At 37.5% G+C, this 16,015-nt stretch overlaps 1 protein-coding gene across 1 annotated transcript in view; it reads right to left on the bottom strand.

Moving 5' to 3' along the window:
* Positions 1-16,015, bottom strand: part of MINDY4 (MINDY lysine 48 deubiquitinase 4) — an 82,526-nt gene that overhangs the window by 23,923 nt on the left and 42,588 nt on the right. The window contains exons 14-15 of the mRNA XM_075144285.1: positions 3,253-3,316; positions 1,179-1,340 (exon numbers count right to left, since the gene is read on the bottom strand). Of these exons, the coding sequence (XP_075000386.1) occupies positions 1,179-1,340; positions 3,253-3,316 (226 nt within the window). The remainder of the gene's footprint in view (positions 1-1,178; positions 1,341-3,252; positions 3,317-16,015) is intronic.

The following is a 16,015-nucleotide window of genomic DNA, read 5'->3' as shown; positions in this document are numbered from 1 at the left end:
CCCTGGGAGCAGCGGTAAGGGACTCTGGAGCGCAGGTAGTTTTTTCATCAATCCTCCCGGTCAAAGGGAAGGGGTTTGAAAGGGCCAGTCTAATCTGATGATCAGAGGGCTGGAGCACCTCTCCTGTGAAGACAGGCTGAGAGAGTTGGGGTTGTTCAGCCTGGGGAAGAGAAGGCTCCGGGGACATCTTATAGCAGCCTTCCAGTACCTGAAGGGGGCCTACAAGAAAGCTGGAGAGGTACTTTTTACAAGGGCCTGTTGTGATAGGACAAGGGGGAATGGCTTTAAACTGAAAGAGGGTGGATTTAGATTAGATATAAGGAAGAGATTCTTCACTATGAGGGTGGTGAGGCACTGGAACAGGTTGCCCAGAGAAGTTGTGGATGTCCCATCCCTGGAAGTGTTCAAGGCCAGGTTGGATGGGGCTTTGAGCAACCTGGTCTAGTGGAAGGTGTCCCTGCCCATGGCAGGGGGGTTGGAACTAGATGACCTTTAAGGTGCCTTCCAACCCAAACCATTCTATGATTCTATGAATACAATATGACCACCATTACAGCATGGAGTAGAGGATTCAATCAATCTGGCTCCCCATCACATAGGAACTCATGGAAAACTGAATACTTAGGACTAGTTTCAGCTCCAGATTCAGTTTCTTATATATGCATGATTAAGATATAGGTGTCCACATGTAAGCTGGCTGTCTCAACTCCACTATAATCAGTGGAGATCTAGTGAATGCAGTCCGGGGAACTTGTTCAGCTCAGCCTAGAGTACACAATTATGTTTAGTCAGCTGAACAGCTTTCAGCTCCACAGACTGCACTGAGCAAGTCCTAGTTCACGTATATAGATCTATACAGTAGCCACTTAAAATAGCAGTGTGTTAGTCTGTAAGCTGAATCCCACTTCAGGAGATCAGTTAGAAAATGACACAGGCATGTAAGATTCGAGATGCTGTAGACTACCCAAGTAATTTACCAAGGGGTGGCAGCTGTGACACAGAACCTGCATCCAGAAGGGAGACCACATTCTGCCTTGGGGCATCTAAAACAGCGCTAGATGCCTCTGTGTGAGCAACTGAATCAATCCCATAATTTCTTAGCTGCTATACTCACTCCAAGACAATTTTAAATTTAATTATTTCCTTTTTAATTAAAATCAGAAGAATGGAAAGCATACCTGGCAAACATCATAGTGCTCGAAGAGAGACAGCAAACCAATATCACTGCGGCTTGTGATACCTTTCAAAATTGTGATATTGCCATTTCCAGAGTCCAGCTCTATCACATTGTTGAAAACATTGGACACAGCTTTACCAGTCAAAAGCAAGTTCACCAATTCCTGTTTGTGACATGTATAAAACAAAACAAAACAAAACAAAACCCAGTAGTTAAATGTCTTGTCTCTATCAGACAAGATTGATTCAGGATTGATTCAGGATAAGGTTACACATGTACCAGACCCTTAATTTATGTGGTGGCTTTAAGTTTAGTGTTAGGATTAGGAGGGCTTATAATTTTTTTTCCAGATATTTTGGGAAAAGTCTACTCCCAAAGTAAAATGAGGAAATATCAGCGGAGTTTTCAATGTTCATCTTTCCAGAAGCAAACTGCTGATAATCAATTTACTCTTACATCCAACTCTCAACCTTCCCATATTAGTGTTGGGGTTTTTTTTAAATTAAAAGATTTTGATGTCCCTTTTTCTCTACAATGAAAGCTACAGCATGAATTATATAAATTAAAAGCCTGTACAGTACTATCTGACATTTCTGTATGTGCTTAGTAATGCATTTTGTATATTGGACAAGATTTGTTACAAGATTTTTTTTTCTCACTGGTTATTTCTGGACAAACTTAAGTTTCATTCAGTAAGACATTCACCCATACGGCTTCATATCTGGTCCATATCACTAATGTACTCATACTTACTATAGCAGATTGTTGATTATTCCCTCTCCAATTGAACTAGAAGTACAGGTGTGTCAGAGGCTAAATACATGTTGAGACGGTGGGGGTTTGTGTGCGTGCGCATGTGAGTGTGAGTAAAGTTCAAGGAACAGAGACAATAGACATTTTGCTTAGCATAAGATCCCACAAAGGCCAGCTGGGACGTAACAGCACGTAACAATATCTAGGAGCAGACTGTGCTACAGCAATGAGCCAGCTAACTATTAATAAATAACATATGTCAAGAAACATGAGGGGAAATAATAAGAAGAAAGTTTCCAGAAAAAACAGTCCAAATTACCATGCCTGAAGACATGAGTAACACTGGTATTGCCAGTTTGGACTTGATGTATGATTTTAAAAATACTGCACACGTTTATAGCCCCATGTTTCTCCTGAAGGACTCCCCAGAGTTTATAGGTTCTTACTGATGTTTTTAGGACTTCTAATCCACCACTGATGTTCCACCACTTTCTTGAGGAATCACTGCGTAACCACAGTATAAGTCTTCTAGCAACAGTACAAGAAGAACATGAAGCTTGCCTTTTGCAGCCAAAATGGCAGTACATTTAATAGCTGTGGACCATATTCAGACCACACAACTGCCCATGTCCCAGCTTCAGGGGAAACCAGAATTCTGGGATCTACATTCCACCTAGTGTCCAAGGCAAAGCATTTCCAACTGGGTGGATGCCTCTGCAGGCTAGAGCCAGTGGGAGACATTTGGTACAGGACACAAGCTGGAATTTAGACTACATAAAGTTGTCATCCTAAGAGTCAGACAGAAATTCAGACTGCTTATTTACAAGCGCCACATGTCTTTTAGACACACCTATAATAAGTCAGTGTCTCCAGTTTGAAGTACCAGTTAACTTCAGTCAGCATCAGCTCAGTTAGCTGGGCAGTGACCGTTTACAGAGGAGCTGTATGATCAGACGTGAAACCTCAGTCACCTTTCTGAAATGGCAGGGAGGAAACACATTTTGCAGCCTCAGCGGTATCTTAGCACTAAAATCAACTAAGGAGTTCAAAAGAGGCAGATGAGAGGAGTACGAGCACATGCACACACAGGTACAGACACATGCAGACCAGACAACCAGGCCAAAAAGCAGAGGCTCTGAAAGCAAAGACAATATGCCAAAAGACAAGGAAAAAAGAATAAAGGATGAAGGTGCTTGACACTATGGGGAAAAAGGAAAAACATAAGGAACTTAAAATAAGAAATGCCATCTCTTCCCAGAGGTCAGTTCACAGCTCTGCATGGAGAGGCGTGCGAGATCCCCAAGACCGCACGCTTAACGTACCTGAGTACAATAGCCATGGCTGCCAATCAATCGGTTTGTAAGCACATCAAAATCATTGCGCACCCTGAAAAGGAGTGGAGAACACAATTAAATTTAAATACAACTGCTTCTTTTCATTAGACTTAACGCCTCTAAATCTTGGGGGAAAAAAAACCCAAACTGTTTCCTAACCATAAATATAGCTCTACATTTTGGAATCCTTTCAAGGTGATTTTTTGCATGGCAAAAAAAAGAGTATATATCAACTAAACCTGTGGCAAGCAAAAGTTTGTTAGAGCTAGACTAAAGAAAATATCTGTAGAGGAGAAAAGAAGCCATTGTCATGACTAGTTAGAACTTTAGAAATTAGAACTATTGAACTACTTGTCTTACAGAATTACAGAATCGCAGAATGGTTGAGGTTGGAAGGGACCTCTGGAGGTCACCTTGTCCAACCTCCCCGCTCAAGCAGGGCCACCTAGAGCTTGTTGCCCAGAACCATGTCTAGATGGTTTTTGAATATCTCTGCGGAGGTAGACTCTACAACCTACCTAGGCAACCTATTCCAGTGCTCAGATAAGATGTTCTCACAAATGCATGCATTTGTTATTCTTACTATCAATACTTGGAATATACCCACAAACTGAAGATGATATGATCTATATGCTATATTGTCCATGAAAAGAAGAAGAAAAGGAAAAAAAAAAAAAGAGTCTAGGCGTACACATTTATAATACTGCTGTGTGGTCCCTTCTTCTATTTTATGACATTAAAGAGAAAAGTCTGTGAAACTGCATTATTGATAATTATGGAGTAATATCTCCACAAATCAAGTTCTCTCTCCCATAACTCCTGGAATTATTGGATTAGTGATTGGTTGATGACCGAAAAAATAAAGGTTGTAACTGTGATCGGTTTTATCCTGCAGATATAATGTAATTGCAAACGTTATTTTATACATAAATAAATGTCTAATCTAGTTTTGAGAAAAAACAGTGTACTATATTCTGGGGCAGCTATGGCAATAACTCCACAGATTAATTCTATGGTTCATAAAAAAGCTATTTCCCTTCAGTATAAAATATGTCTATCTCAATTGTTTTGGCTACATCCTTATTTTGGTATTGTTACAAAGGTAGAGAGAATGCCTGAATGATCATCAATTAAAACTTAGTTATTCTACGTACATCTGGCCTTCTCACTCTCATTTGACTTGTAAAATCTTCTATGCACCCAAATATTCATGTTTCCTGGCAATTTGCACAATTATTTTAAAAAAAGAAAAGATTTTGTTTGTGATAAAGTAAGAGTTGAATTGATGTGATTAGAGTAGAGCTGAGCTAGCTAGAAATTTCCCTTCAACATTGCTATACATGCTCTGTTAAAAAATTGATTTCTTAAGTAAAAGGCTGAGACATTCCCTGTCTTCATCCCAAACTTTACATAATTATTTTCTCATGGGATTTCTTTGAACGCCAAAATCAGAATGTAATATATAATTTATAAGATTTCCAGCCCTAATGATACTTAAAATCATTCAAATCAAGTCATAGCCATTGAATCACAATTCCCTGTTTTAAAAATTTATTTTAAAGATAATTTACAAGTTAGTCTCAATCATAAGATCTCTTGCTAGTGTGAAATCAAAGAAAAGACCACAGAAAGTGTGCCTGTGATATGGAAAATTCTCTCATGCAACATTGCAAGGAATGGATGAGGTGATAATAATCTTTGGATTTTGGCCATTTTTTAGTTTTAGAAACAGTTTCATCTTGAAAACGCCATAGCCTTGTTTGAAATGAGTAGACTATACAATATGCGTCAGTTAGGGACGATGGGACATACGACAAAGACAATAGGAGGAAGTTCTAATTTCATCTGTAGGTACAAACAATATGGGAGTTTAGAGGTGTATCTCAGATTTTCAAGAAGAAGAACATCTGCCTTTCAAATCATCTCTGCTAATGAGGAAACAAACATCAGGCATATAGCTACGAGATTTACACCTATTCTAAATGGGTTTAAGATTATTATTCATACCTGCCAAAGACTTACTAGCTTCTGTGCAGGTGTATTTATTGTGTTATAATAAAAGGCATCAGCTTTTAAGTGCAAGTACACTTCATGCATTGTAAAAATATCAGATAACGATAACAATGTGTTATGTTTTCTGCTGGGCTGTGAAGACATTCATTGATGACAAGCAAATCTGAAGCATTTGTTCATTCTGGAGTCTTGGCTATCAGATATCAAAACAGATGTAATGAATAAATCATTACTACTACTATTACTTTGTCCCTGCATGGAATTTTCCATTTATAATTTCTAAATCACTTTAAAACAGAAAATCCCATTAATTTTAAGCCTGAAGACACTTAAGTATCCCAGTCATCATCAGACAATGAGTTAAAGGCTTGACTCTACTGAATCCTTCCTTCTTAATTTACAACCCAATGCTCTGCATGCTGCTTTGACAGAATCACAGGTCAGGAAAAAGATACTACCAAAGAGAACAGTGTTAATGGTAAATATTTCTTCCTCATGCTATATTATCAGTATTTTCCAGTGTCATGGTAGTACATAATTCTAACTGGAGAGTGAGCTAGGAGTATGTTGACTGTTGGCGCAGAATGCTGGTGTTTGCCTCACCTGGTAATACCGTAAAGTCTGTGAAAAAGACTATTCAATCAGAGAGCAAGATACTGATTTTTAAAATCTCCTGGACAAATACATAAAATTAAGCATGTGTTCGAATATGCTTAAGTGAAATCTTGAGCAGGAATCATTTCCTGATACATAAACAAAAAGGTGACAATGAGATCTGCCAAATTTCAGATCACTCCGTAATATCTCCCAGCTTGATTTTTATTTTTAGTTGTACTGTGTGTAATGTGGCTTAGGTCCGCACTGAAACCAGGGAGGAGAGAGTTTGAATTCTCTATGGAGCGAGTGAAGCTGTGGCTCCTGCTAAGGCAGAAGCAGCCTGTCAAGACGAGTGATAGACAGCAGCGAATACACCCAGATTAACATGCTTCCTAATGTGTTAAAGTCATAGTTTCAGCTCCTGCTGTGTTTCAGTTTTAGCCCTGGCACCCCTGAATTGCTGAATCCTCTATACAGCAGTGCTGGAATTGCTTAGTAGAACTTTTGTGATATCTTGACAAAATGTGGACGCATTTTTATATGCTCACAGAATCTAAATAACATGGCAAAGCTCATCTCCACATAGTTGATTAATTTTGTACTGTTCTTTTTAAAAATATTTCTATTTAAATCTTTTTTTTTTCTTCCCCCCATAACAGGGTGATCAGGGTGAAGTATCTATATCCTGGGGCTTAACTGTCTTTTCATTCAGCATGCAACCAAACATTTTTTTCTCACATTATTATTGCATAAAATGAACGTCATTATGTGGCAAAACCAAAAGATGTGTAAGGTGGCTTCAAAGCAAATATCTCCTTTATAGCAACTGGAGAAATTTTGTCATGACAGAAATCAACAAAATACATCTGGTGTGAATTATACATATTTTTTCATGTTTTATAATGCTGCTGGTGTTAGGGCAGGAATGCCTGAAATAGCCTTTCCAAAAAATATCATTACATATTATAAATTTCACTTTCTCTCTATGCTCCTGTTGGTGCTTCTGTGTTAATCTTCAGCCTTGTTGAAACTGTTAATTTCAAGTTATAAATAATGTGTTTGTTAAGGATGTAAAGTACTGAAGATGTATAGATGTTTTGAGCCAAATCTTTGACTACTCTGAATTGTCACAGCCATACTAACATAACTTGCTGACTTCAAGGTAGCCATGACAGTTCTTATTAGAAATCTGCCTCTTGTTTTCAATTCATTCATCCATTCTGGGATATACAAATTATAAAAAACTATCCTAAGGGTTTAAGACAGATGGACAAAAATACCAGAGTTAAAAGAAATTGTAACAGCAGTGTAAACCTTAGCACTGATGGTGCATTGATAAAATAAGTTACAGTGATCTGTATGGACTCTACTAAAGTTTTGAAAGTGCATAAATACAAATCCAAAATATAAATATTTTGAGCACTGGATGCTACCATATAACATAATAGGTGTTCACATCTGTAATAGGTGAACTTTTTCTTAGCAAATAACACTGAGTTAGGTAAATAAGACATTTTAAAAATGCTTCATGCACATTAATTTTCAATTTGCTTCCAGGAAAATTCTTGCCAAGTCTTAAATGGAGAACACCTGAGCATTGAATATTAAATACAAAAGTCACATACAAACTTTAACATTAGGAATAACTCCAGACTATCAAAATACGAGTTAGTTCATGTCAGTTATTTACCCTAGATATTGTTTGGATTGATAGCAGAACAAAATAAAACAATATAAAACAAAAAATGGTGTATTTTACAATGGTGCATTACAAACAAAAAGTAAGTGCTAGCTGTTTTACAGTCCTTAACTCTGTGGCAAAGCTGTAATAGAAAATTGGTGACCTCACTTTGTTCATGGCAACAGACAGCTATATTAACAAACACACAATTACAAGTCTACTCCGAAAATAGAATTTGGGTTGGGAGGGAGAAAAACTCATCTTCAAGCAGAAGGATTTCAAATAATTACAATGGGGATGTGGAAAATGACAGGATGGGTGACTGGCTTATTGTGTAAATGTTCCATAATATTTTTTTCTATACTGGCACACTGCAAAGCTTTCAAATGAATGTTCAAAAAAGAAGGGAAGAGCCCTTCTGAAAAAAAAAGGAAAAAAAAAGAAAAAGATTGCTATTTGGGATTCAAACCAGTGAAAGCAAGGAAGTGGCTTCATTCTTTAATCACTTTTTTCACGTACCTGCTAAATTCACAAAGTTCTTAAAATGGACATGTACTCAGGCAATCATGCACATTTAATTCATCAGCTCTGCTACTACAGGGTGCTAACATACTATAGGAAGTACTTATATTTCAGAGGGATAGATCTGATGTGAAAAGTGATTAATCTATTGGCACATTCAACCCGCTATTTCATTTTTAAAAATAAATTATCTTTCTTATTGAATGCAATATGTCTTCCTGAGCGCAACACATTAAGCAAAAATACTAAGCCCGGATCTGCTTAACCATGTTGACCTTATGTTTAGCAAACAGCTGAATGGTACACATTATGACAGTACACTGGCTGAAATTTGGCAAAAATATTGCAGTGTTTTTGTTACTACTCTATTTTGTAGTAGAATCACACTTATTCTTTCACATCTTTGGAGTCTTTTTAATGAATATACTTTATGCCTCTAAAATCAAAAGAGTTCATTTCTGAAATGCTTTGATTTCCTGAGGAAAAGGGAAAAACCAAGATTGGGAAGATGACAAAGCTAATCAATCACTTAGGGATGGGCTTCACATCACTAATTTTCTTATATCTAAAGATGGACACATAAACATCGGTTAATCACTCTGGGCTTCTTTACATTTTTGTACATGGAGAGAAACTTGTACGTCCTGAAGGTAATTTATGTGACCTTGCTTAGATAATTTGCAGAGTAGAGGAAGGAACTACTGGAAAATGCCTTTTCTCCATCTGATGAACATAAAGTAAAGGGAGCCTGCCATGACTAGGGCACGGCCATCTAATTGCTATATACCAGAGACTGGACAGATAAATCATACTCACAAATATACGGGACTGCAGACAAGTTGAGTATTTTTTTTTTAGATTACAAACTGAGAAATAAGGTTGCTATAGAAATGACAACACTGTAGCCAGCCTTGAAAAAAGACTCCTCAATTGGACAAGTCAATTAAAAGCAATGCATGAACACTTGGTTTCAAATAGTAACTTTGTTATAAATTTTAACTCAACAGTAAAAGAATTTGAGCATTTAGATACAGTAGAACCAGAGGAAGTTCAGATGGTCAGAAGAAACCACTGTCAAGATAGGAAGCAGCTTTCCTATGAGAAGAGACTACATAGATGAGGACCATTTCACTACAAAAGGACACAACTGATGGACTGCAACAGAAGTTCAAAAACTCCTCAATGGTAAGGAGATGATTAAGGAACATTTACTCACTACTTTTTATAACATGACCTAGGCAACACTGCGTAGACTTACTGGGCAACCAGTTCAAGCAAACGAAAGGAAAAACTCTTTTACAAAGCACATAACTACATTGGGGAGCTCATTGCCACAGGATGTTGCAAAGGCCAAAAGAATTAAATGGTTCAAAAAGGTTTTAGAAAAATTCATGGAGGATAGGTTCATCAAGAGCTAATAAACTCAATGGTCCGGATACAACTGACAGCTTAGGAAGTCTCTGAATTACTGACTATCGGAAACATGGAGAATATACCAGCAGAATAATTGCTCTATATTCACCCCATTTTATACGCAGTTTCCTTCAGCAGCCACAGCTTTCCACTCTCAGATACAGGCTAACAGGCTACATGCACCTTTCCTTTGATCCTATACGGATGGTCTTATGGAACTGAGAGGCAATTAAATCCACATATCTCAGATACTTCTCAGAACAACAGTCTGTGTTTATATTAGCCATGGTGTGGACTACAGCCTTATCGCATATGGGATAAAGCAGAGTTGTGGAGAGGCAGAAGAAAGGAAGATGATGTTCTCTGAACCTGGCAGGTAAAACCCAGCCATCCCAGTTACTCCCTTTCACAGATGACTCTATTTCTTAGTTGCTTTCTTGGCTTTCCATACTTTTCTCAGTCATAACTTAGGAACCGGAAATCTAGTCACACTTTGACTAGGTTTATTGGGTCACATGCCAAGTTTAGTGATACACTTTCATTTTGTACTAATATTGTTCTTTAAATTAAATAAATCTCGGTCCTTCTTGTTTACTTACAACTGCTACCCTCCCATTTTTAGATAATAGTTATGTTCCCTCTCAAAATTTGTTTTTTAGACTAGAAAAGATAAAAACTTTTGGTTTTCTTTTACAAGACAGATTTCTCATTCCCTGGTCTTCCCTTTCCCTACACTTCTCCCAGTTTTAATGGATGAACCCAATTTGACACGGTATTTCAATGAGGACACATCAGTGCCTTGCACAATCTGTTAGTATTTCTTCACCTCCTAAAACTATTTATGCCGATACACTCTAAGAATAGATCCAATGTTATTTTGTAATGCTGGCTCAAAGTCACTGTGTGCTCCACTACTCTTCTGAACTCCTCATCCTGCCATTTACAACTTGTGAACCCCCACAGTGCAACAGTGAGTAGTCTCTGTTTGCATGACCTTGTAGTTTCTGCAGTTATAAGAAATTCTTTTTTTATTACCCTCATCATGAAGCTGAGCCAACTCTCTTTGTACAACACGATTACTCTTCTGTATCGACAGTGCCTTTCAACTTTTGAGTCATCAGTACATTTCATTAGCACACCACTCCCTTTTTCCAACATTACTGTGGGGAATAAAAACTAAGTTTAATCCCAGATTGGTCACTGAGGAACTCTATCTCGGAACCTTCCCCACGCTGATAACTCTCTTCTGAGTACCTTTCCTTTATCACAATTCTTAAATGATCTCTTATTTTCACATTAGAAAATGACTTCTCATTTGGCGTGATATCAAATACAAAAGCCTCTTATTACCTCTCCATTAACTAACTTTATTCTATTTTTTTTTTCAGTTTAACTAACAATTCTCCATTTGGTACTATAATTGCATGCTTTACTGAAGTTCAGGTAGAATTCATCTATTTAATTTCCCACTTTAAAAAAACTGCTCTTTCAAAGTAGAATATTAGTTCAGTCTTGTATAACTTATCTTCACTAAAATCAGACTGCATTCCCTGCCATTTTCCATTTACCTCTGTAGTTAGTTACTCTCTCTTCAGAATGTTGCCTACAGCTTTTCAACCTGCTGAGATAAAGGCTAAGTTGCTTGGTCTGCTTTTCCACCTTTCTTAAATGTAAGTATTGTTTGCAATTACACAGCTATACGGTGACCTCTGTTGTGAAAAGTTATTAAACATCATTATCATTGTATCTGTGATTTTAGATGTTAGTTATTTCAGTATTTGGAGATGGAGAGCATCCACTTCTCCAGACTTACTGCACCAGAGATGCAAGGTTACTGTATGTTTTAATGGGGCAAGTGGTATTATTATGACAAAGCATGTAAGCTTTTAGGACCAAGTCCATTCATAAAGTCTGACAAAGCAAGAGAGAGCTCAGAAAGTTTTGCATAAGCTTAGGAATGAGATGTAGGCAAAAAGATACTTTGTTTTTTTTCCTTCATGTTGTGTAGCCATCACCTTTTCAGGTTCAGTTCTACCTCCCACACAATTAATTCAATTTCTATGCATGGATTCCAATTATCCATCCTGACTTTGCACCATGTTGTTCTCCTTACTGAAATGTAAGGCAGAATATTAATTTAGATTTGGAGCATTCTTTACATTATTCCTAGTATCAGCCACATCCACTCTACACAGAAGCTTCACATCTTTTCCTGGTATCTTTTTATTGATATGATAAGGAAATTGCTTGTTGTTTAATTTCTGTGACTCAAGGTCTGGGTCTGACCTCATCTGAATCACATTATTTCTGTGTTTTCCAACACCAAGACTCAGACCACTAGCGCTACAGCTATTTGTTGTTCACCACACTTTTTTCATTCCTTTGCACTCTTTCTTTAGAGATCAGAAATTCTCCAGAGAATGAGCTAATAAGCTTCCTTCTCTTCAGGCATGTTCCCCAGCTTTATGATTTATCCTGATCTGTTCTAGAAGGAACTGGATGTGTCAGGGGAACAATCTGGATTTTTTCTGTTGTTGTCATAAGAAATCTTTCTGTTTCATATCCACACCAAATTTGCTATTGCCCAGCATATAGTCCACTTTGTTCTGTGGACCCATGCCGGTAACAGGTTTCCTGAATTTTCTTAATAGGGAGACAAGGATCACACATCTCTCTCCATTATTTGTGCAAATCCCAGTTCTTTTCCCTTTTTTTTTTTTTTTTGCATTATTTCCCAATATACCAGTCCCTTACCTAGCAAGATGTCAAACAGAATCAGTGTAACAACCTCTTTGTCTTCTTGATTCTTCCCTTTTTTGCTGAGTTTGGTTTCATTTTTTTGGTTTCCTTTACCACTAACCTTTGTTCCTTGTTCTGCAGTGCAGCAAACTTCTTCAAACCTAATTCAACTCTTCCTCTTCCTTGCCTTTGTGGTGATGTTTCCCCCTGGATCACATTCCTTATCTAGCAGGCTATGTAGCTTCCTTATCTTCAGATCTTATTTAACAGATGTCTACATATTTGTGTTCTGTCAGACCCTACTCTCCTTTCCTGTATCTTGTCTTCAAAATCCCATTGTACCATCATTTCTAGTTTTATTCTTTTGCCCCTGGGTCCCCTCTTTCTCAAGTGTTATAAGGTGACATTTTATACATCAATATATTCCACTGCATATCCACTCTTGAAGGAATATAAATCTCATAGCTTCAAATCTTGGTCTCACACCCTCCTTTGAATATTGCTAAGGCTGTCTCACTTATTATCCCTGTCTTCTTGTCTCTCTTTGAAGGAAAAACATTAACTTCTTTCAAGAAAACTCCCTTCTTTATTGCTTTTTAGCGTCTGAAGCTGCAATCTGTGCTTCATTAAGATTCTACATTTATTAATATATTTATTAATGTAGCAAGCAATTCTTGCCCAGTGAACACTCCAGCTAGAAGGGCCTCTAATTCACACAACAGAGCCTCAAAGACAAGGAAGATCCTGAAGATTACGAATTGCATGCAACCTATCAAGCAGGAGGCACAGAAGTTCACTTACCCAAACAAACAAGGACTCAATTCTTCCCTACCAAGGACTGGATCCCACACAAACTCTCCTATTTGCTCTCCTCCCACTGTTCTTGGTAAATCTAATCTCACGCTTCCTCCATGTTGTAAAATCACAAATGGGTCTTGGAGAGATCTGAGACTCTCAAATATGGATTTTTCAGTTAGGTAAAGCTGCTTGTTTTTTAGCACTGTAACGTAATTGACAGCTGTTTCCCCTTTAAAATAGCTGCTTCCCTATCTTTTTCAAACACCAGAAGACTAAGCTGTAAAATACATGATGACACGTATTTATATTACGTAACTGTAAACACTGAGTGAAAACTGCTCACACACACGTAATTTCCCCTTGCTGTTGGTCTCCCAGGCATTCTCAAGGTTGGGGGGAACTACCTCTGAAAAAGTTTTCCCAGAAAACTGGCTCATAGAAAAATATATTTCCATCAAGAACTGAGTATGCCCCACGTGATTGGATCTTTTATGTGAAGTTGTAATTGCTTTTACCATTGGACAAGCCAAATGGTCATTTCACAGAAAGCCTTTCTTCACCAGCCAAATAGCATGAGGAGAGTAGGTGCATTTTAGGGGAACTATAAATTAGAGTTTGGCTCTGCGACAGGAAAAGGTGTCAGTTAAGGAAAGTGGACTGAGGGTGGAGGACCCATTGTTCCACCCGCAATTCATGCGCCAACAGAGCATCACTTTCTTTTTCAATTTCCTACGTGACTGAAAGAGTTTAAAAGTCAAGTAACGTGTCAGAATCAGGGTTATTTCACAGTAAATGATACAGAAAAGGATACAGAAAGATACAGAAAAAGATACAGAAAAAATGGCTTGATAGGGATTACTACAATGATGACTACTTTCTGTTACACATCTCAATAAAAACTTGTCTTATTGAGTAAAGGTAGTCTTCCCAGAGCTTGGCTTTCAATATGTTTTAATTGCACTAATATTTTATAATTTTAATATGGTTATTTGAGATTATTTAAGATTATTTATCGTAATGAAGTGTATGGTTAATTAAAAGTGCTTACTCTGTCCCTGCAGCAATATGAAATAATCCAGATGAAAATGGACCATCAAATCATGTCTGAAAGGCAGGTAACATCATGGCTAGAGATGCCAAAGTTCAGTAGCCAATTTACAGTTTCTTCTCCGATTTGTGGCACCTCGTTCTGGCCACAGTAAACCAATGTGCTCACATGCTTCTAGCACATGCCCTACAAATTATGCATATCTGGAAGCTCTCTGATAAATAAATTCCCACAGGCTTCTGCTTCCCATTTGTCACATGTCCCTTCTGTTCTACAAAAACTCTGCAGAGCAGGAATTGTGTGGCTATGGGCAAACAATTGATCTTGAGGCCAGGTAGAGTGTGACCCATAGTAATGGCATATATACGTGCTCTTACCCTGCACCAAATCTGAGATAACTTTCTCCTGTGTGAAACAAGGATGAACACATCTGTTTGCCCTGTAAGTTAGTGCATATATGGTCAGAGATATTGGGGAGTAGTACGTGGCATGCTGAGGTGACTCTGGATGTGGCTTTACTCTTTCTGACTCTTTGGCAAGGAGAGCTTCTGATCTTTATTACAGCCCATAGGTATTACTGTACTATAAATACGTAATGTACATATATAACGGTATGTCTCACAGTGATATGCTGTCCTGTGGAGATAAGTAAAGACAGAACTGTTATATTTTTTAAAAAATTGATAAAAACAGTTTGCCAGTGGACCAAAGCAGGAAGATTCTTGGAATATGGCTTGCAACCAGACAAATAATTACAGAAGTAAAACCAAGTTGACAAACAGATATATTTGAGCATAGTACGGGGCATAATAATGATAACAATGCACAGTTCGTCCAACATCCTCGGAGCACTTAAAAATCAGATTCCTCAGGTGAGCAAGTTATTCATTCAAGTTATACTAGTTCTGTAAATGCTGAAGATAGATGCTCTGCATAGCCAGAGAGGGATTGTAGCCACTGATCCTTTAGCCTGTGTGATCAGGCTTTCCTTTCACATGAGGTTCAAACAAGTCAAAACTTCTCTCCCCTATAACATGCCAAGTGCAGCTCAGCTTCATTTATTACAGGAAGGATATTCTTTGAGATGGAATAGGTATATTGGACAGCTATTAACATGATTTGATGCTTGTGTGTGTTTATTTCAAGGATGGATTAGAATGAAAGATGAAAGAAATTTAACTTCCCTAGTTCAGTTAAATGGTACCACAGGAATGAAGAATAAGTGCTCAAGGGCAGAGAACAACATAGTTTTAATTATATGATTCCCCTTAGTAAAAAATTGTTAATTGATAGAAGATTTCAGAGAACTAGATAAATTACTAATAACTAAGGGCAGACTTATCTGGTGTGAGAAGTCCTAGACTGATAAGGAATCAAAATGTGATTTATTCCATTTAATAAAAAGGCATTGGCTTTTGAAAATAACAAAAAAGAAAAAAAAAAACAAACAACCAAAACTCCCAAACTCAGAAATGGAAACAGCACAAATAATTTTGAAACAGGGCTGTACACATTTCTGGAGCAGTAAAGACTACAGAAGGATAGTTATTAGAGTTGTGGCATCACAATAAGGAAAAAGGTGTTGACGTGCATTTTCCTATGTTTATAAGTGGCCAACCTTAATGAAGTACACAGCCTCCTCTTGACTTGCAAAATCACTCTCCTTTTTTTCCCACAGATAAAGCCATTGTTTTCTTTATTCTCACACAAACACTTCAGAGAAAAAATTGAAAAGATACTCAAATGACCAATGCTGACTGCAGAATTACATTTGTGATTTGCTATCAGTAAGTGATAAAGTATCCCTAAGTCGACAAAAGAGACTGCAAACCCTGGTGTTTTGATTCTATTGGACAGCAAATTTGTGAGTAACACAATGAATTCAGATGAGGCTCTATTTATTTTCTCCAGGTAGCTTGAAAACGGCAATACACTGCTTT

Source organism: Calonectris borealis, chromosome 2 (assembly GCF_964195595.1).
Source record: "Calonectris borealis chromosome 2, bCalBor7.hap1.2, whole genome shotgun sequence".
Lineage (NCBI taxonomy): Eukaryota > Metazoa > Chordata > Aves > Procellariiformes > Procellariidae > Calonectris > Calonectris borealis.
Note: the sequence above shows the minus strand (reverse complement) of the source record. Positions and strands in the feature narration are given on the sequence as shown.